Source organism: Anolis sagrei, chromosome 5 (genome assembly GCF_037176765.1).
Source record: "Anolis sagrei isolate rAnoSag1 chromosome 5, rAnoSag1.mat, whole genome shotgun sequence".
Classification (NCBI taxonomy): Eukaryota; Metazoa; Chordata; class Lepidosauria; order Squamata; family Dactyloidae; genus Anolis; species Anolis sagrei.
The window spans coordinates 173,544,934-173,562,955 of NC_090025.1; the positions used below are offsets into that span (position 1 = coordinate 173,544,934).

Here is an 18,022-nt window from a genome sequence, read left to right on the forward strand (position 1 = left end):
ATTTGTCACTAGATTGGGTTTAAGGTTTCATCATTACTTTATAAAGCCCCCAAGAACTTGGGACAAGTTACACTTTTCCCTTTATACATCCTTTCAGATTTTCTATCAGATAGTGCTGTGTGTTTTCAAAGTCTGTACTGCAATAATTTGGAGCAGGGCATTTAGTGCAGTGGCGTCTAGTATACTGAATGTTTTTCCATTAGAATTCTGCATCTATTCATAGTTCAACAAATGTTTGAAAAATATTTATTTAAGCAACCTTTCCCTGTGTAGTGCCACCTGACACCTGTTTCTTAGGACTCGTATAGTCTCTTTGTGTATCTGCTCATATATTAGGTCTAACAGTATAGGAGGCTTCAGCTTGATATCAATTCTTTGTCGAACTGAAAATTTAATGAAAAGCAGGCATTAAGTCCAAGAGGTTTTATTAAATAAAGCACCAGTGACACTGTAGTGCTATTTCTTTTTCATAGCTCTCTTTCCTTCTCCTTTCTTCGGAGGTCCTTTTCCACGGAGCTTCTTCAGACGTTTCATTTCATCTTTGAAATCTTCATGTTCATCTCTAAAACAAAGAGGACAGAGAGAATGTAAATACACAGAAAAGGGGCGATTTTCTGACTTGAGTGCCACTTGTCAACTTGAATCAATGCACAAGTCAGCTTAAAGAAGATGAAACAATAGAGTTGGTAACATCGCATCCTCCAGATTGGACTACAACTTCCACATATCCAGGAAATCTGGCTGTTGACACATTTTAAGTTTTGCGCAGAGTTGTTCATGGTAGAATCATAGAATAATAGAGTTGGAAGAGACCACATGGGCCATTTAGTCCAACCTCCTGCCATGCAGGAAAATCACAATCAAAGCACCCCTGACAGATGGCCATCCAGCCTTCAAGGAAGGAGTTTCCACCATAGATCCTTTAATCCCAGGATAGTTAGTCTGAAACTTTAGGCATATAAAGCGCAGCTTCTAAATTTCAAACTATTTATGCCTTCATATTGGAGGTTTTGGTGAAAAGTAATTTAGTAAATGTAAGATTTGTTGAAGCCATTACAAAGGCGATTTCTTCATCTCCTTGTTAAAGAAAGTGGACGACCACAGTGAGACTAGGGCAGTGTTTCTCAACCTTCCTAATGCCGCAACCCCTTAATACAGTTCCTCATGTTGTGGTGACTCCCAACCATAAAATTATTTTTGTTGCTACAGTAATGAACTGTAACGCAAACATCTGATATGCAGGATGTATTTTCATTCACTGGACCAAATTTGCACAAATACCTTACACGCCCAAACTTGAATACTGGTGGGATTGCGGGGGAGGGTGATTGATATTGTCATTTGGGAGTTGTAGTTGCTGGGATATATAGTTCACTTATAATCAAAGAGCCCACATTTTTTAAAAAACAGCAAACTAATGAAGAGGGAGCAAAGATTTGAAAGGTTACTTTTAAAATATTGCTATTCCTGACTAATTTGTACTGAAAAGGAGTGGTGTAAGGCATATGACATATCCAATGTGGGGAACCAACATTTTTCCCCCAAAATTTGTCAGGATCAGATACCATATTTATATCTATTGCCTACAGCCACTTTTTTCTTTCCTGGACACTTTCTCCAAACCAGTAGCCAATTGTTTTTGTGACTGGTACTGGCCAATGAACCACTACTTTGAGCAGTAACGGTGCAGTGAAAGCCCACAAAACAACCTTGGAAGGTGGACCTAGGGATGTGCTTTGTTCACTCTGAATTAAAACCTCATCTAACTACCAGTAGCAAAGGTGTGAAAGGAGATTCCACCTGAACATTAGGAAGAACTTCCTAACAGCAAGAGCTATTCAGCAGTGGAACTCTGCCCCAGAGTGTGGTGGGTGCTCTTTCTTTGGAGGCTTTTAAGCAGAGTTTGGATGGCCATCTGCCGGGGCTGCTTTGGATGCGATTTTCCTGCTTCTTGGCAGGGGGTTGGACTGGATGGCCTTCAAGGTCTCTTCCAACTCTATGATTCTATGGTTCTAAGTGTCCACAGAAAAACCCCCACTGATTTCTCCTCTCTGTATGTTTTGCAAAGCCCTTCTTTACCTTCTACCAGTCACCTGTACATTTTGCTGCACCCTGTATTTTTCAAACTTGTAGCTTTCTCATAATGGAATATTATTAAGCCTGCTAGAAACCATGAGCTAATTTCTATTAATGAGACTCAAGAGAAGCCCCTTCACACTTCCTTTCTGGCTGCAATAAGCATCTGGCTTACGCTAACAAGATCAAAGTGTGCCTTTTAATAAAGCCAATTCTGATTAAAGAGCCATGTGCTGTATTAGAGCCTTAATGTTGATTTACCTTCCCCAGTTGTTCCACTTGTCCATTAGCAAGATGATATCATTTGCCTAAGGCTGCTGAGCTGCTAATACAGTTAAAATGTTCATGAAGTACCTCTCCGGCCTTGACTTTCCTCCACCCCCATAAACTATCTTTAGCGAAATGCATTTCTGAAAAGCCAGCTGTGATCCCTTGCAGGCTTTTCTGAGCAAGAAAGTGGCTAAAAACAGAAGCTCTCGAGAGCCAAACCCGTAATTTACATCCGTCGCTGCCAAAGGGAAACCCCTCTGTGAAATGGGTAACTTTGCAATTTTCGTCTAAGCAACAAGGAGAACACCTGGATGGCTATTATGCAGGAATAGAAAAAGAGCAGGAGCCATCAGGAGAAAGCATTCTGAAGTCAGTCCCCATCTTAGAACAGTTAAAACCCATACCTTAAAATTATATTTAAAAAAAAACTTTATTAAAGAATTTTCCAATTAACAGAAAAAGATAATTGGGGGTGGGGGTGGGAATAGGGTAGATAGGGGAAGAGGGGGAGGTCTGTATAGGTAAGGTCTAGGGGGTAAGGGAATTAAGAACCCATACCTTAAAATTCTGTTTGTATTGTACTGGTACAGTGTGAACACTGGATACAGTCTGGTATAAACCTGACATGAAATTCTGGTTTCCTACAATGCAAACCAAACTACGCTTGGACAAATATGGTTGCTTTAAATTGGGATAGGGGATGAGGTAAGGGATACCTTCTACCTGCAGAAGGCCAGAATTCGGTCCACAATTAATCCATCTATACTGAATAATCAATACCTTTTGAGACCACTTTAACTACCATGGTTCAATGCTATATTGAAACATGGGAATTGTTGTTTTCCAATTTAACCTGCCAAATAGTACTGGAGCCTCACCAAACTACAACTCCCAGGATCCCAAAGCACTGAGTCATGGCAGTTAGTGACGTCAAAATGTAAATCCCACAGTGCAGATAATAATAATAATAATAATCTTTATTTATACCCAAGGGGATCCGGAGCAGCTTACATGAGGCCAAGCCCAACTACACATCAATAAAACAATAAACAAAAAAATACAATTAATATAACTCATATATAAACAGTAACACGCAAGGATTTAAAAAACCTATGGCCAGGCCAAATGTAATAGTTTAAAATTTAAAAAATAAACTTTGGGCATGAACAGAGGTAGGATGTATCTGATAGGAGAGTTTAAAAAGAAATGAAGGGAGAGCAACCCAACAAGTAAGTTAAAGTGATTCTGAGGACATTTTGCTGGGGATTATTTCCTTATTCAGGGAAGGCACACTGGAACAGCCACGTTTTCAGGCTCCTCCTAAAGACTGCCAATGTGGGGGTTTGCCTGATATCCTTAGGAAGTGAGTTCCAGAGTCGGAGAAGGCCCTCTCCCTCGTCCCCACCAATCGCGCCTGCGAAGGGGGCGGGAGTGAGAGCAGGGCCTCTCCAGATGATCGAAGAGATTGCGTGGGTTCGTACACAGATGCCCTTCAATCTCTTTTTCACTGCTATACACTTTCTCACAGAGTTTTTTTTGGGGGGGGGAGGGAGGGGGCTGGAATAATGGCCAAACGTTCCTCTCCTTTCAAAGTGGAATAAAGGTAGGTTTCTAGTATTCCAGTATGTGAGTATTTCTCCCCTACTGAATATACTTCCCTACTTCAACTTTAAGTTGCTCCTCGTCCCTCTCCCCTCTTTGGAATAACTTTATAAGTTCCGCAGCCTTAAGAAAGCTCAGAATATTTTTAAGGATTCATTTCAAGTCTCGTTTATCCAACAAAAACGGGCCGGCAGAATGTAGGATAAGTGAAAATGTTGGATAATAAGGAGGGATTAAGTAAAAGCCTATTAAACGTCAAATTACATTATGATTTTGCAAATTAAGTACCAAAACATCATATTTTACAAGAAATTGACAGAAAAAGCAGTTCAATACATGGTAACATTATGGAGTAATTACTGTATTTACGAATTTAGTGCAAAAACATTGAAATGTATTGAAACAGCTATGGATCCGGGCAGGAGGCAGACTGCATTGGATAATACAGAATGTTGGATGAGTGAAGGTTGGATAAGCAAGACTCTACTGTATCACCATCTGGCAGATGGTACATGGTGTCAAAGACAAGGACAAACAGACTGAGAGATAGCTTTTATCCTAGAGCTGTAACTATATTTGCATTGATGTGGCATTGGAGGCTGTGCAGTGGCGGTTGGAGCATGGAGGGTGTGTAGTTTTTGTGATATGTGATGGTGAAAGCATTTAATTTCATTGTAGAATGACAATAAAATTGTATTCTATTCTACTTAGTTAAGAAACTAGGTTCTGAAATTAGCAAGAAGGAACTCTTTGTCTGCCTCTGGGAGAGGAAAACAGATGCAAGAGGCACCTGGGCCCCTTTTTTATTTGACTTGCAGGGCACAGGTAGGTAAAGTGCAGCACTCCAGATGTTGGGCTGCAGCTTCATAAACCTTAGTCATGATAGCAATAGTGAGGAATGCTAGGAGGTGTAGTACAACAGCATCTAGAGGGCTACATATTGTTCAACAGCAGTGGTTCCAATCTTTGGTCTTCCAGGTGCTTTGGACTTCAACTCCCAGAAATTCCTGCCAGCTTACCAACTGGGTTGCTGTGAGTTTTACGGGCTGTATGGACATGTTCCAGAAGCATTCTCTCCTCATGTTTCACCCACATCTATGGCAGGCATCCTCAGAGGTTGTGGGGTACCTGAGGTACCTGTCTGTCCTATTTTGATGTATTTGTTTCAGCAGGTTCAGCCTGATGATGTGGACAAGATTTTTGGAGCTGTAAGAGTGGCCACATGTGCTCTAGACCCTTGCCCTTCCTGGCTTATCAAACTTGCCTGTGGAGGATTAGCTGAGTGGCTCACGAGGATTATAAATGCCTCGTTGGAACAAGGACAAATACCAACTAGCCTAAAAAAAGCAAAAGTAAAACCAATTTTGAAGAAGTTGTCCCTAGACTCCTCAGTATTAAACAACTATTGGCCTATTTCTAATATCCCCTTTTTGGGAAAGGTTCTAGAGCAGGTGGTGGCTTCTCAGCTCCAGGGGTTCTTGGATAATACCGATTATCTTGATCCATTGTAGTCTAGTTTTAGACCTGGTCATAGAATGAAGACAGTTTTGGAGCAAGCTATAGGGAGCAAACCACGCTCCTATTAAAGCAGTTCCACTGGCTGCCTATAGGTTTCCGGCCCCAATTCAAATTGCAGGTTATCACCTACAAAGCCCTATATCACCATTTCTCAACCTGGGGGTTGCGAGGGAGTTTCAGAGGGGTTGCCAAAGTCCATCAGAAAACTTGTATTTCTGATGGTCTTAGGAACTCCTTTGGCAGAGAAGGCTGAAGATCTCACTACCTGTCCTTCTTTTCCTTTTAGGAAATAAGACAGTGAATCTTCCCACCAAAAGCCCTCCTGTGATGTGATTGGCCAGCTTCTCAGCCAAGTGGAGTGCTGTTTCTGAGACTCCAAGTAGGGAGGGGAGAGCAGGCGTGTTTGGCATATGGCAGCGTGGTGTGCATGTGCGGGCAAGGGAGACTGTGCGAGGCTGGAGGGAGGCTCACACCAGTGAGTCCCTTCAAGGCATGTAGGTTCTATGTGGGAAGTTTTGCCCAATTCAGTCATTGGTGGGGTTCAGAATGCTCTTTTATTGTAGGTGAACTATAAATTCCAGCAACTACAACTCCCAAGTGTCAAGGTCTATTTTCCCGAAACTCCACAAGTGTTACTCAATTTGGGCATATAAAGTATTTGTGCCTAGTTTGGACCAGATTTATCATTGTTTGAGTCCACAGTGCTCTCTGGAGGTAGGTGAACTACAACTCCAAAACTCAAGGTCAATGCCCACCAAACCCTTCCAGTATTGTCTGTTGGTCATGGCAATTCTGTGTATCAAGTTTGGTTCAATTCCATCATTGGTACAGTTCAGAATACTTGCAGGTTAATTGTTTGGGTTGAGCCTATCTATGGGTTCTAATATCTGCTGGAGAGGCCCTCGCAAGCACAGTTGGTAGGGATGAGGGAGAGGGGCTTCTCGGTTGTGGCTCCACTGCTTTGAAATGCTCTCCCCAGGGAAATCAGGCAAGCCCCCACAATGCAATCCTTTCAGAGGGAGCTGAAAACATGTCTATTCAAGCAGGCCTGTGATAATGGCTAAGGTATCACCTAAATTGGATGACCTAAATAGAGTGAAGCTTTACCCCATTATTTTAATGTTGTTATTTAACCTGTTTTGTGACTGGGACACTAAATTTGGTTTGCATAGCTTGTTTCTGACTACTGTTTATTGTTGTGTTGTCTTTGTCTGGTTATTTTTACATGAATTCGAGATGTTTTCTGTTGATTTTTGGAAGTTATTTTATGTTATTTTGATGCTGCTCGTTGATTTGGCAAACTTTAGTTGTACTTTATGTGTTCTGCATTACACTTTTGTTTCCTCGAAAGCCACCCTGAGTCCTCTTAGGGAGATGGTGGCGGGATATAAATAAAGTTACTATTAAAGTTATTATTATGCTGGCTGTGGGAGGAATTAAATAGAGGAGAAGGTGAGGCAAGAATCAAGTGTAGCCTGTTGTCGACCTTTGCAACCAGAAAGACAGTTGCATCTGTCAAGTAGGAAAATTAGGTACCACCTTAAAGTGTGGGGAGGCTAAATTAACTAATTTGTGAGGCCAAAAAAAAAAAAAGACTCCAGCAAGCACTCCAGCAAAAAGCATGCGGAGAATGCGGAAGTACTTCATCAGTGTCGCAGATGGACGATGAAAGCGACAGCTCCCCTGGCGGCCAGAAAAAGTTAAATAGCCTCTGTCTATGTCTGTATATGTTGTATGTCAAAATTAGCATTGAATGTTTGCCATATAAGTGTACACTGTAATCTGCCCTGAGTCCCCTGTGGGATGAGAAGGGCGGAATATAAAAGCTGTAAATAAATAAATAATAAATAAATCAAGAATACATATGGCTACTCATTTTCTCTCTCATCTTCTGCCAGACCCTTCTCTCCCCCCATATAGCGGGCTTCTGGGGAAGAGACACCCCGTTATAATCAGATGTCTGAGCTGATCACTTACACAAGACTTCAGCAATAGGGACAAAGGATATTGATAAGCTGGGAGAGTGACAAAACTGGTAAAGGGTCTGGATAACAAAGCCTAGAAGGGGTTTAGGGAGCTGGGTATGTTGATCTGGAGATGTAAAGGTTAAGAGGGGATATGATAGCTATATTTAAATATGTGAAAGGGCATCATATTGAGGAGGGGTGAAGCTTGTTTTCTGCTGTTCTAGGCTGGATCCAGACAGGCCTTTATCCCAGAAGCATCCGTGTTAAAAAAAACGCAGATGTTTCTGGGAGCCTATCCACACCCACCCCAGAAAGTATGCTTTTTGGGGTAGGTGTCCAGACTTTCTCTCAGAACTAGCCCTCTCGGTGTTTTGCACTTCAACTTCCACAACCCAGGAGGCTGTTAGGAATAATAATTATTATTATTATAATAATTATTATTATTTATAACCCGCCACCATCTCCCCTATGGGGACTCAGGGCAGCTTACATGAGGCCAAGACCATACAACAAATTGCAATAAAATAAGATACAAGTTACAATAAAATAAACAGCATCACAGAAAAATACAGAACATATGACTACAATAAACAAAATACAAAAAAAGCAATAAACCAAAAATAATGACAGTGCGGGCCACATGTACATAAAATGATTTAAAACCTCAGGGTGAGATAAAGGAGCAGAATTATTTGTGAGAACTCGTAGAGAGACAGGGCGATTGACTGACCTTCATACAAGGGAGGTGTACTCCTAGGACAAAGACGTTGAGGGAAGCAATAGGTTAAGAATATGTAACTACTCTCCAAAAGCGCAAAGGCAGAGCCAGGTCTTGAGATTCTTTTTAGAGGTTTCTAAGGTAGGGGCTTTCCTAATCTCTCCGGGCAATGAGTTCCAGAGTCGGGGGGCCACAGAGGAGAAGGCTCTCTCCCTTGCACCCACAAGGCAAGTCTGAGAAACTGGTAAGGGCAAAAGGAGGGCCTCCCCCGAAGATCGAAGAGTTTGGGCTAGCTCATGGAGAGAGTTGAAGCAAAAAACACCTGGAAGGCCAAAGTTTGCCCATGCCTGAATCTTATTGAATCCAAGCAGGTCAATTCTTCAAGCGAGCCCCTGGTGGCGCAGTGGGTTAAAGCCCTGTGCTGGCAGGACTGAAGACCGACAGGTCACGGGTTCGGATCCGGGGAGAGGCGGATGAGCTCCCTCTATCAGCTCCAGCTCCTCATGCGGGGACATGAGAGGAGCCTCCCAAAAGGATGATAAAAACATCAAATCATCCGGGCGTCCACTGGGCAACGTCCTTGCAGACGACCAATTCTCTCACACAAGAAGCGACTTGGCAGTTTCTCAAGTCGCTCCTGACATGACAAAAAAAAAATAAATCTTTAAAGCCCCAACTGCAGATTGACTTATCGTCTTTCAGTCCACAACTTCATCACAAGCCTGCCTTACCTGTAGAGCCCATAGAAACGCAGCTTCTTCATGAGGCCATGGTACTCATTGTGAGGAGGATACCAGTCGTAAACTTCTTTCCGTTTTGCATATGGCGGTTCGCTCATCAGCTTGACGACTTTCATTGAGGACGGATCTGTTGGCCGAGCGACTTCTCCGAATATCCGGGCACTGAGACATGCCATCCGCAAGGCGTAGCTGGAAAGGGAGGACATCTCCAACTCCTGACTCAGCGTGCTTTACTGAAAACAAAAGAATATTGCCACATTATTTGTCTGATTGACATCCAAACCCAGGCTGCGTCTACACCAGGCATGGGCAAACTTCGGCCCTCTGGGTGTTTTGGACTTCAACTCCCACAATTCCTAACAGCTGTAGGCCATGTATAAATATGTGAGAGGAAGCCATAGGGAGGAGGGAGCAAGCTTGTTTTCTGCTTCCCTGGAGACCAGGACACGAATCAATGGCTTCAAACTTCAAGAAAGGAGATTCCATCTGAACATGAGGAAGAACTTCCTGACTGTGAGAGCCGTTCAGCAGTGGAACTCTCTGCCCCGGAGTGTGGTGGAGGCTCCTTCTTTGGAGGCTTTTAAACAGAGGCTGGATGGCCATCTGTCAGGGGTGATTTGAATGCAATACTCCTGCTTCTTGGCAGGGGGTTGGACTGGATGGCCCATGAGGTCTCTTCCAACTCTTTGGTTCTATGATTCTAATGTGATTCTATTTTTTGCAATTTATTTCAAAGGAACTGCACACTCCCCTACAATCTCCTGGAATAATTAGTTACATTTTATTCTGAAACGAATTCCTCTTTTGAGAGTCTTATAAAACGTTCAGGAAAGAATAACCGACCCCCTTCTCTCACCTTTTCCATTCTCAATGCCGTACAAGCCTGCCACCTCCAGGAAGCGTGCTTCCTCCTAAACACTCCGGGTAAAATAAGGAAGCGGAAGTGCGTAGGGGTAGCTATGCGCAAGCGCTATATCCCACTGGATGCTGCCATCTTGGACAAGAATCAGCGTGACGTCAGCGTACGGAAAGTGTCCTTTGCTATTGTTCTGCTTGGAATTGGTTCACCAGTACGACTTGATTCAGGTCTATCCAGAAACAAGCCTTGTCGAGTCTATTGAGACTTATACATAGGTCCAGAGTCATACGGTTCGGAATACATCTACACTGTATATTTAATAGTGTTGATACCACTTTCATAGTCTCGGCTCAATGCTATGGAATCCTCGGGAGTTGTAGTTTTTCAAGGTCTTTAGTCTTCTCTGGCAAAGAGTGCTGGTGCATTATCAAATTACAGTTCCCAGGATTCCAGAACATTGAGTCATGTCAGTTCAACCAGTGCATTAATTAAACTACATTAATTCTACAGTATAGATTCAACTCTGGGCTGAGGCTGAGAAAGTGTGACTTGCCCAAAATCACCCAGTAGCTTTATCAAGGTTCTGTCCTTTCCTTGGAAGAAAGTGTAGTTGAACTTCATGGGAATCAGTTTCGAATAAATGTGCACCATGCATTAGTTTCAATAAGGCTTGATTGTTTTGTCCATACAATCCTGTTTGTTTATCATAATACAATGCTTATAATGTAATATATACATATAATATTTATAATATTATAATGTAATACAATATAATACAACATAATACTACTACTAATAATATGATACCATAATATTATATCATATATTGCATGTAATATTACTAGTAATATTACAATATAATATAGTAATTACTATATTACATATAGTAATTACTGATATTGTACGATGGTAATAATATAATATATTGGTTGTGTGTGTGTGTGTGTGTGTATATATATATATATAATATATATATATATATATATAATGTAAGCTGCTCTGAATCCCCTTTGGGGTGAGAAGGGCAGCATATAAATGTTGTAAATAAATAAATAATATAATATAATTATTATTACTATTATCAACAGAAAGGAGGAAACCATGAAAATGAACAAAATCTGGCTACCAGTATTAAAAAACTCCAAAATTACAACAGCACAACAACAGAGAGGAAACAAACAAGGACATCTAATCACCTCTCAACAAAAGTTTGCCCTAGGCACTGTCATATGCGAATCAAGGTGGTCAGTTGAAACATTCACACAGACAAGAGTCCTTTGTCTCACCCTGGTCACACAGATATATAAACCCTTTTTTCACAGATATATAAACCCTTTTTCCTAGTTCCAACAGACCTCACTACCTCTGAGGATGCTTGCCATAGATGCAGGCGAAATGTCATGAAAGAATGCCTCTAGACCATGGCCATATAGCCCGAAAAAACCTACAACAACCCACTATTATTACTTTGTTAGGAATCAAACTGGAGCATTGCAGCGCACACAAATACCTGGGAGTCACTGTCACTCTGGACTGTGCTCTTACCTACAAGAAGCACTGCCTGGATATCAAGCAAAAGGTGGGTGCTAGAAACAATATCATACGAAAGCTGACTGGCACAACCTGGGGATCACAACCAGACACAGTGAAGACATCTGCCCTTGCACTATGCTACTCTGCTGCTGAGTATGCATGCCCAGTGTGGGACGCATCTCACCATGCTAAAACAGTGGATGTGGCTCTTAATGAGACATGCCGCATTATCTCGGGGTGTCTGCGCCCTACACCACTGGAGAAACTACACTGTCTATTATTTATTTATTTATTATTATTTATTATTTGCATTTGTTAACCGCCACTCTCAGCCCGAAGGCGACTCGTGGCGGTGTACAGAACATAGAACATAAAGACAACAGTTACAGTAAATCCAGGGCCATAACACACATCTTACTAATACACAACTAATTAAGCTAAAAATCCGCTTCGTCTTGTTTGGGTCATAATCAGTCTCGTAGTCATAGTCCATTCCGGTGGTCATTCCAAAGCATAGCACTTAATTGAAGGCCTTTTCAAAGAGCCAGGTTTTCAGGCCCTTGCGGAAGGCCAAGAGGGAAGGCGCCTGTCTAATTTCAGCAGGGAGGGAGTTCCACAGCCGGGGGGCCACCACCGAGAAGGCCCGCTCTCTAGTCCCCGCCAAGCGTGCCTGTGAGGCAGGCGGGACCGAGAGAAGGGCCTCCCCGGATGATCTCAAGGTCCTCGTGGGCTCGTAGACCGAGATGCGGTACTCGAGGTATTTTGGGCCGGAACCGTTTAGGGCTTTGAAGGTTAGCACCAGCACCTTGAATTGGGCCCGGTAGCTGATCGGCAGCCAGTGGAGCTGGGACAGCAAGGGCTTGTGCGCTCCCTGCGTCCCGCTCCGGTTAACAACATGGCTGCCGCGCGCTGGACTAGCTGGAGCTTCCGGGCCGTCTTCAAGGGCAGCCCCACGTAGAGAGCGTTGCAGTAGTCGAGGCGGGATGTGACCAAAGCGTGTACCACCGTGGCCAAGTCAGACTTCCCAAGATACGGGCGCAGCTGGCGCACGAGCCGAAGCTGTGCAAATGCTCCCCTGGTCACCGCTGAAACCTGGGGATCCAGGCTCAGCGATGAGTCCAGGATCACACCCAAGCTGCGAACCTGCGCCTTCAAGGGGAGTGCGACCCCGTCCAGCACAGGCTGTAACCCTATACCCTGTTCGGCCTTGCGACTGACCAGGAGTACCTCTGTCTTGTCTGGATTTAATTTCAGTTTGTTCGCCCTCATCCAGACCGTCACAGCGGCCAGGCACCGGTTCAGGACTTCGACAGCCTCCTTAGTAGCAGGTGGGAAGGAGTGACAGAGTTGGACGTCATCTGCGTACAGGTGACACCGCACCCCGAAACTCCGGATGATCTCACCCAGCGGCTTCATGTAGATGTTAAACAGCATGGGGGACAGTATGGAGCCCTGAGGAACACCACAGGTCAAAGGCTGTGGTGTTGAACAGGAGTCCCCCAATAACACCTTCTGGGTACGACCCTCCAGAAATGACTGGAGCCACCGCAAAGCGGTGCCCCCAAGGCCCATCTCTGCAAGGCGTCCCAGAAGAATACCGTGGTCGACGGTATCGAAGGCCGCTGAGAGGTCCAGAAGCACCAACAGGGACACACTCCCCCTGTCTAGCTCCCGGCGGAGATCATCCACTAAGGCGACCAAGACCGTCTCGGTACCATGTCCCGGTCTGAAGCCAGACTGTGCCGGATCCAGATAATCCGTGTCTCTCAAGAATACCTGGAGTTGTGAGGCCACCACGCTTTCCATGACTTTGCCCAAAAAGGGAAGATTGGAAACAGGCCGAAAGTTGTCAAATATAGTGGGGTCCAGTGATGGTTTCTTCAACAGCGGCTTTATAATAGCCTGTTTTAGGCTCGCTGGAATCGTGCCTTCCCGAAGGGAGGCATTAACCACCACCGTTACCCACTCAGCCAATCCCCCTCTGGCCTCTTTCAGAAGCCAGGATGGGCAGGGGTCTAGGATGGACGTGGTAGGCCTCATTCCTCCAAGTATCTTGTCCACATCCTCGGGTTTCACAAACTGAAAAGAATCCATCAAAATAGGACAAGCAGGTGCTTGTGACACATCCACAGAGACTGCATTTAATGTGGCGTCCAGTCCAGAACGGATCAAAGCGACTTTGTCTGCAAAGAACCGAGCAAATGCTTCACAGCGCGTGTCCGAGTTGTCAGGGCTCCCACCTGAGGTAGGGGGAGTTAAAAGACCTCTGACAATCCGAAACAGCTCCGCCGGACGGTTTTTTGCAGACGCAATAGTAGCCGCAAAGAAAGTTTTCTTTGCGGCTTTTATTGCCGCGGCATATGCCCTTAGAAAGGACACAAACCGTGCTCGATTTGGCTCGCTTGGGTCCGAGCGCCACACGCTCTCTAGTACCCTCTTCCTTCGCTTCATCGCTGCCAGCTCCTCGGTGAACCGAGGAGCTGGTTTAGCTCGGTTACTTGAGAGGGGACGTTCCGGAGCGATCCTGTCAATTGCCCTGGTCATCTCCCCATTCCAGAGAGCGACCAAGGCCTCGACATGGTCACCTACCGAGGTGGCGGGAAAATCCCCAAGAGCCGTCAGGAATCCGTTCGGATCCATAAGCCTCCTGGGGCGGACCATCTTAATGGGTCCTCCACCTTTGCGGAGGTTAGGGGGGACAGTGAGCCTAAATCTGATCAGGAAGTGGTCGGTCCATGGCAACAGAGAGATGGACAACTCCTCCACACCGCCACCTTGCTCCCATCCCTGGCAGAAAACCAAGTCCAATGTGTGTCCAGCACAGTGGGTGGGGCCAGTTATTTGTTGGGACAGCCCCATGGTTGCCATGGCAGACATGAAGTCCTGAGCCGCTCCTGTGAGGGTTGCCTCGGCATGGATGTTGAAGTCCCCCAGCACAAGGAGCCGTTGGGACTCCACCACCAGGCTCGAGACCACCCCCGCTAGCTCAGGCAGGGAGACTGTAGTGCAGCGAGGTGGACGGTACACTACAAGAATCCCTACTCTGTCCCGGTCACCCACCCTCAGGTGGACGCATTCGAAGTTTGTGGTCTGCGGGATGGGGCTCCTGGTCAGATGGATGGAATCTCTATAGACCACTGCGACCCCGCCTCCCCGTCCTCCGGCTCTTGGTTGGTGTTGCACGGAGAAGCCTGGAGGACAAAGCTGGGAGAGGTTTACGCTCCCAGCTTCATCCAACCAGGTCTCCGTGATGCACGCCAGATCTGCCCGCTCCTCCAGGATTAAATCCTGGATCCAGGTCGTTTTACCGTTGACAGATCTGGCGTTCAACAACACCACCTTCAAACCAGAGGGCCCGCTCACCTGGTTACACCAATTTACCTTAGGAGACCGGTTGGGGGTTGTTAATATGGATAAGCGGTCCGAATTAGGCCGAATTCGAGGTCTCCTTTTCCCGCATCTCCTCCTTCCCACCACGACCTCTATGGGGGCCCCTTGGCTCGTGGAACACCTCCCCCCCTCCATGCCGCAGTCTAACGCCAAGATCTTACTTTCTGCTTTATTCGTTGCTTGACTTTCCGGTCTTTGCCAATCTCCTTTCTTCCCCACTACCCCCCTCCCCACCCCATTTTTATTTATAGGGTCCAGCCCACCACTCCCCTTGTCCCTCACACTATACAGTAGTAACAAGGATAGCACACAGAGGGGGATGGGGGACCACATGGATGACAACGATACAAGGCAATGTTGGATGTTCTGGCCACACCACTAGAATAGTTCATAAAGTGCACAATAAAGAGCTAGATCTAAAGTGCAATCGCTAGTAGCTAGATCTAAAGTGCAATCGCTAGTAGCTAAAGTGCAATTGCTAAAGTGCAGTAGCTAAAGTGCGGCACAGAGGGATAGGAAGGGGCGAAAGTGCTAATGCGGTTGGCGGCACAGGCAGGCGCCTTAAAGTGCTCTCTTAACATAAAGTGCTATATTCAACCGATATAAGCCCAGGAATGTGCTAGCTGATGGTATATGATCGCCCTCCTAAGGGGCTGAGATGATGGTCAATTAACACAATGCTATTATGACCCAGATGGAGTCTCAAGACGGTTGGAATGAAGCGGATGGGGCTTCCGGAGATGGTAACTCGGCAAGGGCAGCACGGTTGGTCGGCTACAAACTATACACTCTGTACTAACACAGAGAGGCCAGCCTAAAGGTATTGCACCACCTGACATCCACCGGGAAGTAGCAGCCAATGGTGAAAGGACCAAGGCAGAGACATCTCCAGCTCATCCCTTGTTTGGGTATCAGCCAGCACGTCAATGACTTAAATCAAGAAATAGTTTTCTAAGATCTACAGAGACACTCACTGGAACATCCTAGCAAGCGAGAGTCCAGACGTGGCAGGCTCAAACCCAGCACCTCAATCCATGGGTGATACCAGATGAGAGACTCCCTCCTGGGCACACAGAAAACTGGGTGACTTGGAAGGCGCTGAACAGACTGCGCTCTGGCACCACGAGATGCAGAGCCAATTTTAAGAAGTGGGGCCACAAAGTGGAATCCATGATATGTGAGTGTGGAGAAGAGCAAACTACAGACCACCTGTTGCAATGCAACCTGAGCCCTGCTTCGTGCACAATGGAGGACCTTCTTGCGGCAACACCAGAGGCACTCCAAGTGGCCAGATACTGGTCAAAGGACATTTAATCAACTACCAAGCTTGCAAACTTTGTGTTTTGTCTGTCTGTTTGTTTGTTTTGTTTAAAATGTAATACAACTGTCTGGTTGCTCCTGACACAAAAAATAAATATATTACTTTGTTGCAATATTTATAATGTACCCTTTGTCCAAGGACCTCATGGCAGCGTTATGGTAAAATTAACCTAACACATTTTAAACTGTGTAATACTTTAATACTAAAGTTTAAAAGTTACGAACATATTAAACATTCACTCTGGAAGTTTTTAAGCAGAGGCTGGATGGCCATCTGTCAGGAGGGTTTGGAATGTGCCTTCCTGCCTGGCAGAATGGGGTTGGACTGGATGGCCCATGTGGTCTCTTCCAACCGCATCATACTAAAAGAATTCATGTCCATCTTTCCTTCACATGTTTGAATCTGCTATGACAAGGGTTTTTTTTTTGCTGAAAATAAAACAACGCCTTTTTCGCAGATCTCATATTTAAAAAGCTATACCTTTTCATCTAATCAAACTGTTTTGACGCTGCAAGCTCTTTTTGATTATAAACCCTGCAGCTTTTAATAGCATTTTTTTCATTGTAAAGTGGCCGTTCTATTGTACTTTTGTTCTGGCAATTCGATAGTTCTCAAGGAGTCTATTTGAAGGGTGGGATTTATATTTAAATTTTTATACCGAATGATAAGATAAGCTTTATTCCCAGTGAAACGTGGACAAGGAGGGTCAAGCACACCAGCAGCTTTAAAAGCCAAGGGGATTCGGGACAGAATCAAAAGGAGCATTGTGTCTACCAAGGGAAGTCGTGATGTTTCTCTATTAGGCTTTGGCTACACCTCACCTGGAATACTGCGTCCAATTCTGGACATCACAGTTTATTCATAATAATAATAATAATAATAATAATAATAATAATAATAATCTTTATTTATACCCCGCTACCATCTCCCCAAAGGGGACCCGGGGCAGGTAACATGAGGCCAAGCCCAAGAGTTACAATACAGCAAAGTAAAATACAACAAACAAGTAATAACATCAAATAAAATGCAAACAATAACAAGTATACAATAAGCAAACACAAGTGAAATGATGGAAAAATCAAAAACAGAGTGGGCAGCCCAAATGCACAGGCTAAAATTGATAAAAACCCTGGGTGAGATAAGTAAATGGAGTAATGCGTGTCTGAGGGGAAGACTCAGAAGGGATGAACAGTGGGGTTGGCATTCACTAAGGGACAAGAGAAAGTGCATCAAGAGGACAGATCTGTATTGGAACGAACATAGTATGGAGGTATGTGTTCATTTGTCAAAGGCACAACAGAAGAGCCAGGTTTTCAGGCCTTTCTTAAAGGCTGCCAGGGTGGGTACTTGCCTAATCTCACTGAGTAGCGAGTTCCAAAGCCGAGGGGCCATGATGGAGAAGGCTCTCTCCCTCGTCCCCACAAGCCAAAGAAGAGATATTGACAAGCTGGAACAAGTCCAGAGGAGGGCAACAAAAGTGATCAAAGGTCTGGAGACCATGAATCCCTATGAGGAGAGACTTAAAAAGCTGGGTATGTTTAGCCTGCAGAAGAGAAGGTTGAGAGGAGACATGATAACCATGTATAAATATGTGAAAAGATGTCACAAGGAGGAGGGTGTAGGCTTGTTTTCTGCTGCCCTGGAGACTAGGACTCGGTGCAATGGGTTTAAATTACAGGAAAGGAGATTCCACCTGAACATTAGGAAGAACTTCCTGACTGTAAGAGCTGTTCAGCAGTGGAACTCTCTGCCACAGAATATAGTGGAGGCTCCTTCTTAGGAGGGTTTTAAACAGGCTAGATGGTCATCTATCAGGGTGCTTTAAATGTGCATTTTCCACATGGTGGGGGTTGGATTAGATGGTCCATGCAGTCTCTTCCACCTCTTTGATTCTATAAGTTGGGTCTTTTACACCACGGCGAAAAGGCAACTGTGATTGTCCTTAACATCACTCCATATCAGACAGTATGGTCCTTGAGTTTATTTCCATATCAAGTTGGCTTTTGTCTTGATCAGTAGTCTAGGATG

The 18,022-nt window shown here is 44.8% G+C and overlaps 2 protein-coding genes across 2 annotated transcripts in view; one reads left to right on the forward strand and one right to left on the reverse strand.

Moving 5' to 3' along the window:
* ADCK2 (aarF domain containing kinase 2) overlaps positions 1–18,022 on the forward strand; it is a 200,710-nt gene that overhangs the window by 102,118 nt on the left and 80,570 nt on the right. The gene's annotated exons all lie outside the window — the stretch shown is intronic.
* MRPS33 (mitochondrial ribosomal protein S33) lies at positions 409–9,826 on the reverse strand. Its single transcript, XM_060776830.2, has 3 exons — positions 9,748–9,826; positions 8,883–9,124; positions 409–562 (listed from the first exon to the last, which is right to left on the reverse strand). The coding sequence occupies exons 2-3, from the start codon at positions 9,095–9,097 to the stop codon at positions 457–459; spliced, it is 321 nt and encodes a 106-aa protein (XP_060632813.2). The 5' UTR covers positions 9,098–9,124; positions 9,748–9,826; the 3' UTR covers positions 409–456.

Excerpts from the sequence above, each read along its gene's own strand:
- MRPS33 (XM_060776830.2), bottom strand. The coding sequence starts at position 9,097 with ATGTCCTCCCTTTCCAGCTACGCCTTGCGGATGGCATGTCTCAGTGCC. Across the intron at positions 563-8,882 it reads CGTTTCTATGGGCTCTACAG|AGATGAACATGAAGATTTCA; the intron begins GTAAGGCAGGCT and ends TCTTTGTTTTAG.